The sequence below is a fragment of the Pipistrellus kuhlii genome, unplaced genomic scaffold (genome assembly GCF_014108245.1).
Source record: "Pipistrellus kuhlii isolate mPipKuh1 unplaced genomic scaffold, mPipKuh1.p scaffold_m20_p_57, whole genome shotgun sequence".
Taxonomy (NCBI): domain Eukaryota; kingdom Metazoa; phylum Chordata; class Mammalia; order Chiroptera; family Vespertilionidae; genus Pipistrellus; species Pipistrellus kuhlii.
The window spans coordinates 956,664-970,720 of NW_023425559.1; the positions used below are offsets into that span (position 1 = coordinate 956,664).

At 67.6% G+C, this 14,057-nt stretch overlaps 1 protein-coding gene across 13 annotated transcripts; it reads left to right on the forward strand.

Moving 5' to 3' along the window:
- Positions 1–333: 333 nt before the first annotated feature.
- On the forward strand, positions 334–9,818 carry NSMF (NMDA receptor synaptonuclear signaling and neuronal migration factor). Of its 13 annotated transcripts, XM_036416881.2 has the most exons (16): positions 509–715; positions 981–1,042; positions 1,611–2,087; positions 3,203–3,284; positions 3,791–3,796; positions 4,007–4,075; positions 4,762–4,814; positions 5,129–5,218; positions 5,784–5,908; positions 6,105–6,188; positions 6,864–6,897; positions 7,000–7,070; positions 7,154–7,233; positions 7,911–8,013; positions 8,644–8,719; positions 9,187–9,818. In XM_036416881.2, exons 1-16 carry the CDS (start codon positions 645–647, stop codon positions 9,282–9,284), a joined length of 1,581 nt encoding a protein of 526 aa, XP_036272774.1. In that variant the 5' UTR covers positions 509–644; the 3' UTR covers positions 9,285–9,818. The 13 variants fall into 13 exon arrangements, with proteins under 13 accessions (XP_045429842.1, XP_045429846.1, XP_045429844.1 ...); XM_045573886.1 differs by lacking the exon at positions 981–1,042 and having other exon boundaries at positions 334–715; XM_036416887.2 differs by lacking the exon at positions 5,129–5,218.
- Positions 9,819–14,057: the final 4,239 nt, after the last annotated feature.

A 14,057-nucleotide genomic window follows, 5' to 3' on the forward strand; every position in this document is an offset into this window, starting at 1 on the left:
TGTCCTTAGCCCGTCCTTGTGGCAGAGCCATGCCAAGACTGCCTGCAGCCACTGGGCACAGGGGGGCCTGGTGGACCCCGCCTCTCTCCCCGGAGGACACCCTCTGCTGGGATCTGAAACCCTGGCAGCAATTACAGGCCAAGTGGGCGCGTGCCAGGATCTAGGGTCCCCAGAGCAGACCAGCCTCCCCCACCCTCGGGCATTGCTCCCACTGGTGCGACGAGGCACCTAAGGCGCGGGAGCCCCCACTTCTCCGGGCCATGGAGCAGCGCCCGGCCTGCGGGGGAGGCAGGGAGGGACCACTGACCGGAGCCCAGGGCCTTCAGGCAGGTGCCTGCCCTGGTGCGGATGGACGGAAGGACACTGTTGGCGGAGCTGCCACCCAGTCCTGACGTCAGGAGGGCGGCCAGGGTGCAGGACCGCCCGCCCCGCCCCGCCCCGCCCCTGACGTCACGGCGGGCGGAGCATCGCCCCCGGGCCTGGCCGCGCTCCGGTCGGGCTCGGCTCCGGCTCCCGGTGCGGGACGCGGAGGGCCCGGGACCATGCGAGCCCCCGGCCCGAGCCCCCGTGCGGCCCGGCTCCCCCGGTGGCGGCGGCGGGCGCGGGGCGCGCTCTGAGCCCGGGGATGCGCCGGCGCCTCGACCATGGGCGCCGCCGCCTCCCGGAGGAGGGCGCTGCGGAGCGAGGCCATGTCCTCCGTGGCGGCCAAAGTGCGGTGAGTGCCCGCCGCCCCGCGGGCTCCCCGGGCGCCCCCGGCCTCCCCACCACGCGCGGGGCAGGTCCCCGGCGGAGGGCCGACCGCCCGGCTGCAGGTCCCGCCCCGCTGCCCTGGCCCCGGGTCCGGAGCTGCGACCTGACCTGCCGGCCGGGCTCTGGGGGAGGAGTGCCCGCGGGTGACCCGGCTGCAGGGGGCGGGGACCCAGCGCCCGCCCCGGGAGAGGCCGGGCGAGTGCCTGACGCGCCGCGCTGTCCACCCCCAGAGCCGCCCGGGCTTTCGGCGAGTACCTGTCCCAGAGTCACCCTGAGAGCCGGAACGGAGCAGGTAGGGCGCGGGAGGCGGGGCGGGGGTCCGCACAGCCCTGGCCCCGGGGCCACTGGCCCTGTTCCAGCGGCCGCCCGGGGGCTGGTGGGGTGAGCTGAGTGGCAGCAGCTGCCCCGCGGGGCTGGCTCCCTCCTGCCCCTGCCCTCCCTGCCCAGGGCCCCAGGAAGAGCTCATCACCATGGCACCCACCCAGCCTGGGCCGTTGGCATGGCAACCGGCCTCCTGGCACCCCCAGGGTTGGCACCGCTGTCTCTGGGGGCCAGCTGGCCGGGGGAGGGGAGGAGTTGGCACTGGGCACCGTGAGCGGTGCCAGGCTAGGAGGGGCTGCTGCTTCTTGCCCCCCGTCGCCCGGCAGGTAGCACACCCTGTCGCCCACACGCACAGCGCTTGGGCTCCGCTGGAGGGAGGGCAGCCGCTGGAGGAGCCCTCGGAGCCCCCTCCTAGGAGGGCAGGGACCAGGGTGGTCGGTGAGGCTGGGCAGTCCCAGGCCCACGTCCCGGCCTCCGAGCGCCCGGAGACAACGGGGAGGGAGGCCCGGCCTGGAGCTCACCTGCCATCTCTCCCCCAGACCACCTGCTGGCCGATGCCTACTCTGGCCACGAAGGGTCCCCCGAGATGCAGCCGGCCCCCCAGATCAAGCGCCGCCTCTCGCTCGTCTCCAAGGGCAGCCTCTCGGAGGAGGGGGCCATTGGGAAGCCGGCGGGCGAGGGCCCCCAGCCCCGTGTGTACACCATCTCGGGGGAGCCCGCCCTGCTGCCCGGCCCCGAGGCTGAGGCCATTGAGCTGGCCGTGGTGAAGGGGCGGCGGCGCCGGGAGCAGCACCCGCCCCCCCACAGCCAGTCCCTGCGCGGCAGCCGCGAGAACGTGGGCACAGCCTGCCCGAGCTGGGCGGGCAGCCGCCAGGGCTCCCAGGACTGTCCGGAGTGCGCCCCGCTGGCCCCGGGCCCCTCCCCTCGGGCCTTCGGGCTGGACCAGCCGCCCCGGCCCCAGGCCACCGGCCGCCGCAAGAAGCTGGAGAGGATGTACAGTGTCGACCGCGTGTCTGGTGAGGGGCTTGGCGTGGGCGTGGGCGAGCTTGGGCGGAGTGTTGGTGCCAGGTCTGCTAGCAGAGCCGCTGGGATGCTTGGCCAGGTGGAGGGTGCCCAGGTCACAGCTGCAGCTAGTCCTGCCCCCTGTTCCGTGGCCCGTGGTTGGCCGTGACCCTGCCAGAGTCAAAGAGTGCTTCCCGGAGGAGGAGCTTGGAGGGAAAGGGGAAAACATGGCGAGGTTGGACGGTGGCCTGCCCCGGCCCGGCCCCCATGCAGGGCTTCCTCTCAGGACACACACGGCTGTGTGGGCCTGGCCAGCTGGGCCTCCCCCCAGGCTGGTGGCTCTGCGAGTGGTGGGCACCCCCGAGGCCGCCATGCCTTGAAAGGACCCCCCTGGGCCTCAGGCAGCCCTGCCTCCTGCTCAGAGGGCGCCTCCTGAGGGCAGAGCTCTCCCTAGCTGAGCCGCCATGTCCCCCGAGGCACCTCCTGGGCATTGGGCACAGCCCTGGGCGTGGGCAGGCCCCCTCCACCACCTCAGGCTCCTGAGGGACAGGGTGGGCGGCAGAGCGGCTGCAGCCTCCCGCCTGGTCTAGGAGCTGGGCAGAGCGGCTGCAGCCTCCCGCCTGGTCTAGGAGCTGCAGGTGGACACACACTCGGGGGTCTCCACCTCGCCCTCCGGGAGCGGGGAGGGGGGGGTCTGGCCGCTCCCACCAGGATCCTGGTGCAGAGGGTCCGGGGGGCTGCGCCCTTTCCCTGGCCCGCCTCCTCCTCGCGGAGACGGGATCCTGTCCGTCTCCCTGGGGACAGGCTGTGCTTTCCCAAGAACGCTCCCCACTGTGCAGCCAAAGAGCTGAGCGAGGACAGCACACATCACGAGCCCGCAGTGGTGGGTGCACGTGGCTGAGCCTGTGCCTGCCCCCCCCACCGGCTGTGGCCGAAGCACATGCTCCCCTGCAGGCCCCCTGCCCCCCTGCAGACTCCCCGCTCCCCTGCAGGCTCCTGGACTCCCCTGCAGTCCCTCCACTCCCCTGCAGGCTCCCTGCCCGCCCCCTGCAGCCCCTCCATTCCCCTGCAGCCCCCCCACTCCCCTGCAAGCCCCCGCCCCTGGTCACCACCACTCTGTCTCTTCCAGATGACGCCCCCACCCCCATCCGCACCTGGTTCCCCAAGGAAAACCTCTTCAGCTTCCAGACCGCAACCACAACTATGCAAGCGTGAGTCCTGTCCCCGCCCGCCGTGCGCCCGGCCCCTGGCCCTGGTCCTCAGCAGCCCCGTGCCCACGCGTGGCGTCACTCTGAAGGCAGGCGGGCCAGCTGCTCTCAGCCCCGCGGCCCCCAGGCCTCCCCTCTCTTCACGGCGCCTCCTGCCCGTCCACGGCTGGGACAGTCACCAGTGGGGGCGGATCCCCGGGGCCCACGTCACCCAGCTCTGCCCACGAGCTCTGCCTCACCGCGCCCGACAGCAGCCTGCTCACGGTGGTCCGTGTGTCCCGGGGGACAGCGTAGGCCCCGGGGTCTGCCCTCTGTCCCGGCTCTTCCCAGGCCCCGGCCGTCCTGTGCGCCGCACTGGAGCCGCCCCTCCCCACACACCCCACCACACCCCTAGGCCCGGGGCTGGCAGGCCACAGCCCGGGGAGGGACTGGCCGCAGGGCGCTCCTGGGAGTGGGGTCCAGGCTCACGGTGTCTTCTCTCCCACGCTGCCCTCCGGCCGCGCCGCCAGCATCTCGTAAGTACCCCGTGGGGCCTGCAGCCTGGGCAGGCGTGTCCCCCGGAGCCCCTCACCCCAGTAAGCTCGGGCAGGCCCCGCCAGGGGCCCGGCCAGGGCGAGGCGCAGGCCCCTCTGCAGGCCCGGTGCCCCGCCTGGCCCACGGTCCCCGAGCTCTCGCCTCTGCCCCACGTCTGTCCCTCTGCCCGCGCTGACTCCCCGGTTTCCCAGGGTGTTCAGGGGCTACGCGGAGAGGAAGCGCCGGAAACGGGAGAATCATTCCGCGTCCGTAATCCAGAGGTAGGGCCTGCCAGCCACTCGCCACCGGGGTCCGTCTCATGTGTGTGCTGGTCTGGCCTGGGCCCCCGAGGCCCCCGCAGACCGGATGGGGGAAGGGCGGTGGCGACCACTGGCCTGGCCCTGCTCTGGGGACGCAGTAGGCAGGCGAGGGCACGGGGCCTGGGCCCCAGGCTCTCGTTGGGGGCACAGTGGAGCCAGAGCTGTGGGGTCAGTATCGAGGCTGGCCCTCCCAGCTCTCACCTCAGATGGTCAGATGGCCAGGAAGTCGGCCTTGTCAGGGCACAAGGGTGTGGCAAAGGAGACCTGCCCCTGAGCGGGGCGGGGGGGGGGGGGGGAGTAGAGCGGGCGGCCATGGCCGAGGCCCAAACCACCTGTGGGTGGTGCAGAGCAGGAGCCGTGACTTCACCTGGGGCAGGAGGCCCGCCGGCCGGGGAGGGGAGAGGGGAGAAGGGTGTCCGTGGAGGTGGTTCTGCACTAAGGGAAGGAGGGGTCCCGGCAGCCAAGGGGGCGCTGGGAGGGCCTCACGGGAGAGGGATTGGACTGGGGAGGGACCGGTAGGAGGGTCCAGGCGCCGGGAGGCGTCTCTCCCGGACAGAGGGACAGAGGCCCAGCGCGGGGTCAGGGAGGGAGGGCAGGGCCCCGCTCACCCATCGCAGCCTCAGCAGCCGCTGCCCCTCTTCCCCCAGGAACTTCCGGAAGCACCTGCGCATGGTCGGCAGCCGGAGGGTGAAGGCCCAGAGTAAGGGGGTGGGCGGGCGGGCGGGGAGGGGCGCCTGCTCTTGGCTGGGCTGCGATGCTGCTCGCTGTGCGGGGCCTCCCACGCCCCCCCAGACACCCCCGTCTCCATCCCTAGCCCCCAGCACTCCCAGGCTCCGCCCATAGGCCCCCACCCGCCCTCACCCCTCCTTCCCGCCATGGCCTCCTCCAGTTCCCCAGCCCAGAACTTCCAATCCTACCCCAGGCCCACCCCGCACGGGCCCCCTCCGGCCCCGCCCCGCCGCCCCGCCGCCCCGCCGCCCCGCCGCCCCGCTGATGGGGTTCGCTCTCCCGCAGCGTTCGCCGAGCGGCGCGAGCGCAGCTTCAGCCGGTCCTGGAGCGACCCCACCCCCATGAAAGCCGACACTTCCCACGACTCCCGCGACAGTAGGTGCCCCGCGGGCCGGCCCCGCCCGCGGTACCCCGGCCCCCCGCCCCGCCCCTCTCCCCCCGCCCGCGGTACCCCCGTCCCGCCCCGCGGTACCCCGGCCCCCCGCCCCTCTCCCCCCGCCCGCGGTACCCCCGTCCCCGCCCCGCGGTACCCCGGCCCCCCCCCCCGCCCCTCTCCCCCCGCCCGCGCTCCGCAGGCCGGCCCCCTCCAGAGGCGCCCCAGGCCCCCAGGCCCCGCGCTCCGCAGGGCGGTCCCTCCGGGGCTAAGCTTCTGGCTTCTGCTCTGAGCCTCGGGTTACCGGCTGGTAACCGAGGGCGCCCGCACCTCTGACCTCGCGGCGGCAGCTGTGCAGGTGCGGGCGGCACCTGCGGGCGGCACCTGGGCCTCTGCGGGCCGCCCGCGGGGGCACGTGGCTGCCTCCCCCGCACTCGCCTCCTGGCCCGTCTGCGGCTCCACCCCCACCGCCTGCTCCCTCCGCCCGGGACCCCGGGGCGGCCCGCCAGCTCTGCCCCGCCCCTCGCCGGACCGCCGCCCGCCGCAGCCCGGTGCCCTACCCCGCAGGCGGCGACCTGCAGAGCTCGCACTGCACCCTGGACGAGGCCTTCGAGGACCTGGACTGGGAGGCCGAGAAGGGCCTGGAGGCGGAGGCCTGCGAGGCGGAGGGCTTCCTGCCGCCCAAGGTCATGGTGAGGACCGCCGGCTTCGCCCATCGGGGCGCTGACTGGCTGCCGGCGGGGGAGGGGTGCCGCATGGGGCTCCCCTGGGGCTGCCCGGGGTCTCCTCGTCTCCGCTGCGGGGGGGTGGGGGGGCTGGCCCACAGGGCCTCCTGCTGCCCCGGCCCCGAGGCGGCCGAGCCTTCCTGAGCGGCTCCTGTGTCCCCAGCTCATCTCCTCCAAGGTGCCCAGAGCGGAGTACATCCCCACCATCATCCGCAGGGACGACCCGTCCATCATCCCCATCCTCTATGTGAGTGCCCGCCCCCTCTGAGTGCCCGCCCCCTCTGTGTGAGTGCCCGCCCCCTCTGTGTGAGTGCCCCGCCCCCTCTGTGTGCCCGCCCCCTCGGTGTGAGTGCCCGCCCCCTCGGTGTCAGTGCCCGCCCCCTCTGTGTGAGTGCCCGCCCCCTCTGTGAGTGCCCGCCCCCTCTATGTGAGTGCCCCGCCCCCTCTGAGTGCCCGCCCCCTCTATGTGAGTGCCCCGCCCCCTCTGTGAGTGCCCGCCCCCTCTGTGTGAGTGCCCGCCCCCTCGGTGTCAGTGCCCGCCCCCTCTGTGTGAGTGCCCGCCCCCTCTGTGAGTGCCCGCCCCCTCTGTGAGTGCCCGCCCCCTCTGTGAGTGCCCGCCCCCTCGGTGTGAGTGCCCCGCCCCCTCTGTGAGTGCCCGCCCCCTCTGTGTGAGTGCCCGCCCCCTCGGTGTCAGTGCCCGCCCCCTCGGTGCCAGTGCCCGCCCCCTCTGTGAGTGCCCGCCCCCTCTGTGAGTGCCCGCCCCCTCTGTGAGTGCCCGCCCCCTCGGTGTGAGTGCCCGCCCCCTCGGTGTGAGTGCCCGCCCCCTCGGTGTGAGTGCCCGCCCCCTCGGTGTGAGTGCCCCGGGCCGGTGGGAGGCTGCCTGAGGGGGACTCTGACTCAGGTTGGCCTGTGTCTGTCCTAGGACCACGAGCACGCGACCTTCGAGGACATCCTGGGTATGTGCCCTCCTTTCCCCCGTCTTTGGGGGCGCGGGCAGGGGGTGGGGGTGCCCAGGCCGTAGGCAGCACTGGGCGGCACTCACACCCCTCCCTCCGCAGAGGAGATAGAGAAGAAGCTGAACATCTACCACAAGGGCGCCAAGATCTGGAAGATGCTCATATTCTGCCAGGTGGGGCGGCGTCCCGGGGTGTCCTGGGGGAGCAGCGGGTGGCACCCGTGGTGCAGCCCCCCGGGCTGACCAGTCTCTCACAGGGCGGCCCGGGGCACCTGTACCTGCTCAAGAACAAGGTGGCCACCTTCGCCAAGGTGGAGAAGGAGGAGGACATGATCCAGTGAGTGGGCGGACCGGTGGGGGCTGGGGGGAAGGCCGGGGGCGGGCGGGGGCTGCAGAGGGAGTTGGGGGGCTGGTGGGGGCTGGCAGGGGCTAGGGAGGGAGTTGGGAGGCAGGCAGGGGCTTGTGGGGGCTGGCGGGGGCTGGGGAGGGAGTTGGGGGGCAGGCAGGGGCTTGTGGGGGCTGGCAGGGGCTGGGGAGGGAGTTGGGGGGCTGGTGGGGGCTGGCAGGGGCTTGTGGGCGCTGGCGGGGGCTGGGGAGGGGGCTGGGGTCTGGTGGGGGCCGGCGGGGGCTGCAGAGGGAGTTGGGGGGCTGGTGGGGGCTGGAAGGGGCTAGGGAGGGAGTTGGGAGGCAGGCAGGGGCTTGTGGGGGCTGGCAGGGGCTGGGGAGGGAGTTGGGGGGCTGGTGGGGGCTGGCAGGGGCTTGTGGGCGCTGGCGGGGGCTGGGGAGGGGGCTGGGGTCTGGTGGGGGCCGGCGGGGGCTGCGGAGGGAGTTGGTGGGTTGGCGGGGGCTGGCAGGGGCTGGGGAGGGAGTTGGGGGACAGGCAGGGGCTTGTGGGTGCTGGCGGGGGCTGGGCCCTGCGCCCTGTGCCCTCCGCCCTCCGCACTCCGCCCTCCGCACTCCGCACACCTGGGGCCTGGGCTGGAGGCCACCTGTGACTCGCCCTTCCCCCACCAGCTTCTGGAAGCGGTTGAGCCGCTTGATGAGCAAAGTGAACCCAGAGCCAAACGTCATCCACATCATGGGCTGCTACATTCTGGGGAATCCCAACGGGGAGAAGGTACAGGGACCCCAGGCCCCACCCAGGTTTCGGGGGCCCGGACCCATGAAAAGATTGACAGAATGGCCCTCCCACCTGTGTCTCCTCAGATTCCCTTTCCTCTTCCCTTAAACCCTCGCCGGCTTGGCTCCGTGGATAGAGCCTTGGCCTGGGGACTGACGGGTCCTGGTTCAATTCTGGTCAAGGGCACGTGCCCGGTGGGGGGTTTGATCCCCAGTAGGGGGCGTGCAAGAGGCAGCCAATCCATGATTCTGATCATTGATGTTTCTTTCTCCCTCTCCCTTCTTCTCTGAAGTTAATACAAATATATATTTTTAAAAAGCCTCCAGAGAACCTTTTGGTTTTTCTAAGCCTTATGCCATCAGTGATCATATCAATTGGCAGTGACTTTGTATAGAGAAGTAGAAAAGTCGCAAATGTGTACCACAGACACAACATGTATGCTTTTTACTTAGCTAGTAGCATAAATAAAACCAAATCTCAACATTAAAAAAAATAAAAATAAAAACCCTCCAGAGAAACCCCTTGCTCCTCAGCCCAGCCTGTTGTGAGGGGTCCTGCCCCCCCAATCTTGCCCTTAAGCCCCCTCCCTCCTCTGCCTGGACTCACGGCCCTGCCCCTTCCTTTCAGCTGTTCCAGAACCTCAGGACCCTCATGACCCCTTACAAGGTCATCTTTGAGTCCCCCCTGGAGCTGTCGGCCCAAGGTGAGTGTCAAGCTGCTTCCCACCTCCTGATGGGGTACAGGAGGCAGCGCCCCATCCCCCAGGCCCGCCCTATTCCAGCCTGAGCCCGCCCCTTCTGCCCCAGCCCCGCCCCTCAGCCCTGGCCACGCCCTCCGCCACGGCCACGCCCTTCGACACCTGCCCTCAGCCCTGGCCACGCCCTCCGCCGCGGCCACGCCCTTCAACACCAGCCCTCAGCCCTGGCCACGCCCTCCGCCGCGGCCACGCCCTTCAACACCAGCCCTCAGCCCTGGCCACGCCCTCCGCCACGGCCACGCCCTTCGACACCTGCCCTCAGCCCTGGCCACGCCCTCCGCCACGGCCACGCCCTTCGACGCCGGCCCTCAGCCCTGGCCACGCCCTCCGCCACGGCCACGGCCTTCACCGGTCCCGCCCCTCAGCTCTGGCCCCGCCCCGCGCCCTGCCTGAGCCCGCCCACGTCCCCCCAGGGAAGCAGATGATCGAGACCTACTTCGACTTCCGGCTGTACCGCCTGTGGAAGAGCCGCCAGCACTCGAAGCTGCTGGACTTCGAGGACGGGCTGTGAGGGCAGGGCCGCCGCCGCCGTCCTGGCGCCCGGTCCGGCCCGGGCCCCGCCGGCGGCCTCGGCTCAGGGTCCGCCGCCGCCGCCGCCGCAGAACAAGTGCCATTTCCTCCGGCCCCTCGAGCCAGTGACGTGCCGCCGGCCCGGGTGCCCGCCCTGCGAACCCATCACCAGCACCGGGCAATGGGGGCGCCGGGTCGGCTCGCGTGCGCCCTCTGCCGGCCTGTCCCCAGCGTGTCCAGGCCGGAGGGCGGGCGGGGGGAGGGGGTCCATCCAGGGCTGGGTCCCCGGGTGAGACCCGCCCGCTGCATGGGGGCCGGACCCCACCTCCAGGCCCAGGAGCCGCGCTGGTGGGCGGGCTGGCACCTGCCCCGCGCGGGCGGCTCTGTGCATACAGCGGGCGCCGGGGGCAGGTCCCCCTTGCAGAGCCTGGTCTGAGGGCACCTGGCTGTGCCCGAGGCTGCGGGCAGGCGGGTGGCCGGGCTCTGTCCGTGTCCGATGTCCGTAGAGTGACCATTAAAGCTGACCCTCCGCTGCTCTGCCGTGTCCTCAGCCGCGGGTCCTCTCTGCACCGGAGCTTCTGGGCTAATGGAGCCGTCGGCACACCTGGCTGGGCCGAGGCTGCCAGCTTCCACCCACGCCTACCCGCCAGGGGCACGTTCCATGGGCGGGTGGGGAGCCCGCTGCAGGGCCTGAGCTGCTGCCACCTGGGCCCTGAGAAAGGGCAGGGCGGATGTGAGCGGGGCCTGCCCCTCGCACTTCTGTCCCCACCCCTGGCAGTGACCACAGGACCGGCTGGCCTTTGAGCCTCCTCCTTCCCAGATGTGCCCACTGCCACCCGTCGCTGTCACTGGGCACCCCGAGGGACAAACAGCTGGTGCCAGCCGGTTACCCACAGTGGGCAGTATGATGCAGCCGGAGGGACAGCGGGGGCCAGAGGGACAGCGGGCACCAGAGGGACAGCGGGGGCCGGAGGCACAGCAGGACCGGAGGGTGAAGGACCTGCTCAGGGACCGCCCTGCATCACTCCTGCTGGGCGGGAAGTAGAAATTTTGTCACAAACTTGAATAGGTAAACTCTTAGGGGTTTCGACTCAATACCACGTGCTTGTCTACATGCTCTGCACATATTTACTACACGCACCACAGAGTCACGTGGTTCCTGAGACCTGGTGGGACTCTCGCGCCCTCAGACACTTCTGCTGGTAGATAAAACCCTGCAGGCCCAAGCAGGGGGCCTCCCACCCGGCCCACCTCCCGCACACGTGCTCGGAGGGCCCTCCGTCCTGCCCCGGGCCAGCGGAAGCTCTGCCATGTGCCCCTGGCCTCGCCCGGCCTCGACGGGACCCGGGGCGGCTGAGGGCTGGGCGGGCCTGCCCCGCCCGAGGGAGGCTCCAGGGTGGCCACCTGGTTCAAAGTTCCACTCCTAGGGGCATCTTGGAGGAACAGATGGCAAACACTGACGGTGCCCAGGGACAGGCAGTGCAAACACGGAGGCATTGGGGGAAAGTATGTGGGATCCTTAACACGGCCCGCGTGGTTCAGGGCCCACTCGGGGTCCGGTTTCTGGAGAAGGCTGCACCCTAAGATAGAGAGACTGGGACTGGAAAAGGGTTCATTTGGAAAATGGGGGCCAGGCGGGAAGTCCACCTATAGTGGGAGGACTACTCCTGCTCTGGCCTTTCACTGTTCCTTTTATTGGAATTCTGAGACAAAGACATCTCTCAGGCGGGAAATTCCAACAGCAGAAAATCAAGAATTTACATATGATCAACAAATTCAAGTTGCCTCAACTACCACTATTTCAACTAGACAATGAGCTAATAGCTCTGACCATTCGGAGCCATGGGAGCCATCGAGGTTGGCCAGCTCTTTTTACATTTTACTATCAGGGAACAATGTTTGGTTTCGGTCAGCCAGCTCTTTTTACATTTTACCACTAGTGACTCAACCTAGAGTCAAGGAGTTAATAGCTCCGACCATTCAGAGCCATAGTGGTTGGCCAGCTCCCTTTACAATTTATTACCAGTGACAATGTTAGGTTTCGGTCCAGCAAAGTACACAAGTGAGGTGACGGCGCCTGCCCACTTCCCGCCTGAGACACCAGCGAGGCAGAGGTGAGGCAGAGGTGGTGGGGGAAGAAGTATTCACAGCACGTGAGAAGGTCAGGTCCTTAACAGGGAGGACGTTTTCATGTGTTTTTGTTTTGTTTTTAAATATCTTTTATTGATTCTTTTACAGAGAGGGAGAGGGATAGAGAGTTAGAAACATTGATGAGAGAGAAACATTGATCAGCTGCTTCCTGCACCCCCCGACCCCCACTGGGGATGTGCCCGCAACCCAGGCACATGCTCCGAGCAGACTCAAACCCGGAACCCTTCAGTCCGAAGGCCGACGCTCTATCCCCTGAGCCAAACCAGTCAGGGCTGTAATTGTAGTCTTTAAGTTACTTTTATATCATATAAAACCTAGAAAAGGTATCATTCGGGGAAGATGTATATGTGCTGGCGGGTGTGGGGGAGGCACTGTGAGTGGCTGCCGTCCCGTTGGACAGAATCTGGCAGCCACTGTTAAGTGTCACGCATCCTGATGAAACAGGAGCGCTGGACAGACTAATTACTAGCAAGGAGGCTGAGTCAGCCATCAGAAACCCCCCAAAAAACAGGAATCCAGCACCAGATGGCTTCACTGGTGACTCCTACCAAACATTCAAAGAAAAGTTAATACCAATCCTTCTCAAACTATCCTAAAAAAATACCAAGACCTTACCCCGATGCCAAACCCAGACAAGGATGGCACACAACAACAACATCGCTGATGACTGTAGATGCCAAAATCCTCAGCGAAATGTCAGCAAACGGAACTCGGCAATACACTAAGAGGATATCTCATCACCGTCACATGGGATTTTTTCCAGAGATGCAGGATGATACAGCATCTGCAAACCAAAACAACAAGCTTAAAATGTGTGAGACCACGAACGGCCCCAAGTAGCTACAGCAAGCGTCAGAAAGGAGAAGAAAGCTGGAGGCAACTTACCCCCAGGTTTCAAACTATGCTACAGAGCTACAGTCCTCAAAACAGCATGGCATTGACAGAAAAACATATCGATGGGACGGAGTAGGGAGCCCAGAAATAAACCCATGGATGTACACATGGTCAACTGATTTATGACAAAGGAGCCAAAATTATGCAATGGGGGAGGAAGATCTCTTCCATCAACGGTGTCGGAAAACTGGACCCTCCCTTACACCACACCCAGGATGGACGTAGAGGATGGGAGCCTTGAGCATACAGCCGCTAGAAGAACACAGGTGGGAATCTCCTTGACATTAGGCTTGGCACTGATTCCTTCAAACCTGCACCGAGCCCTGGCTGGTTTGGCTCAGTGGATAGAGCGTTGTCCTGCGGACTGAAAGGGTCCCGGATTCGATTCCAGTCGGGGCACATGCCTGGGTTGTGGGGGGCATGTGGAGGGTAGCCAATCCATGATTCTTTCTCATCACTGATGTTTCTATCTCTCTCAACCTCTCCCTTCCCCTCTGAAATCAATACAAATATATTAAACACACACACACACACACACACACACACAAACACACCAAAACCCTGCACCAAAAGCACCAGTAACAAAGGCCACAAGAGACAGGTCTGTCACATGAAAAGTCTCTGTGGAGCCCAGGGAGCCGTCGCAGAGCAGAGGCAGCTTGAAGACGGAGACGAGAATTGCAAACCACGTGCCTGATAAGGGGCCAACGGGCAGCAAATATGAAGAATTCACACAACTCAGCAGCTACAAACAATTAAAAAATCCAATTGGAAAACGGGCAGAAGAGGGTGTCAAAGTTTACACCGAGCCGGGCCGGTGTGGCTCAGTGGTTGAGCGCGGACCCCAGAACCAAGAGGTCGCTGTGAGGGAGCAGGAACGGGCTCTCCTGCCAGGAAAGGGGGGGCAGCTAGTGGCCTGACTCAGGACCCCGGTGGCCTATCTCCTGGGTGGGTCCGGGGAGACCTGTGCCCCAAAGTCCCTCACCTCTGACTTCAGGGTCAGAAGGTGGAAGCTCCCGGAACGCCTTGGACGGGGAGGACGGAGGTGGGCGCAGAGGAGGGACCAGCACCGGTGCTGAGCGGGAGAAGCCAGGTGCCGTTCCATCCCTGAGCCTGCCCTCCAGAGGAGCTGTGGAGAAGGAGCTGTTGCTTGGGGAGGGCGTCCGCTCAGGAGGGAGGCCAGGGCCCCCAGCTGTGCACAGAAGCGGTTCTGAGAGCGGACACCCCCTCCCTCCCTCAGCCCCCCCCCCCACCGGGCTGGGCCGCCTTGGCCTTTGCTCCCGCCCCAGCCCTGGCTCCCCTTCTAGTCACCTGACTCACCTGACTCTGACCTGCCCTCAGCCCAGCCCTGGCTCTTCTGCCAGTTGGAGGAGGGTGGGGCGGAGGGCAAGGTCCGCCTCCCTGGAGGGGCGGGCCCACCTGCCGGGGTCCCAGAGCAGGGCGGGCAGAGAGGAGCAAGTGGAGGGGAAAACCTGGGCTGGGGAGAGCCTGGGGTGTGGAGGGGGAGTGACTGTCAGGGGCCTGAACTTGGCCTCAGGAGCCTCAGCCACTGTCTGCAAGCCCGGGGGGGGGGGGGTGGGGGGGGTGCTCCGGCTCCTGCCCGCCGATATGCAGGTGCGGGCAGCTGGTGACTAACGGGTGGGGAGGGGACCAGCAGCACCCAGCAAGACGCAGGTACCTGAGGGACAGCAGTCCGGCTTCCTCCTGCTGCCGCCGGCCACCAGCACAG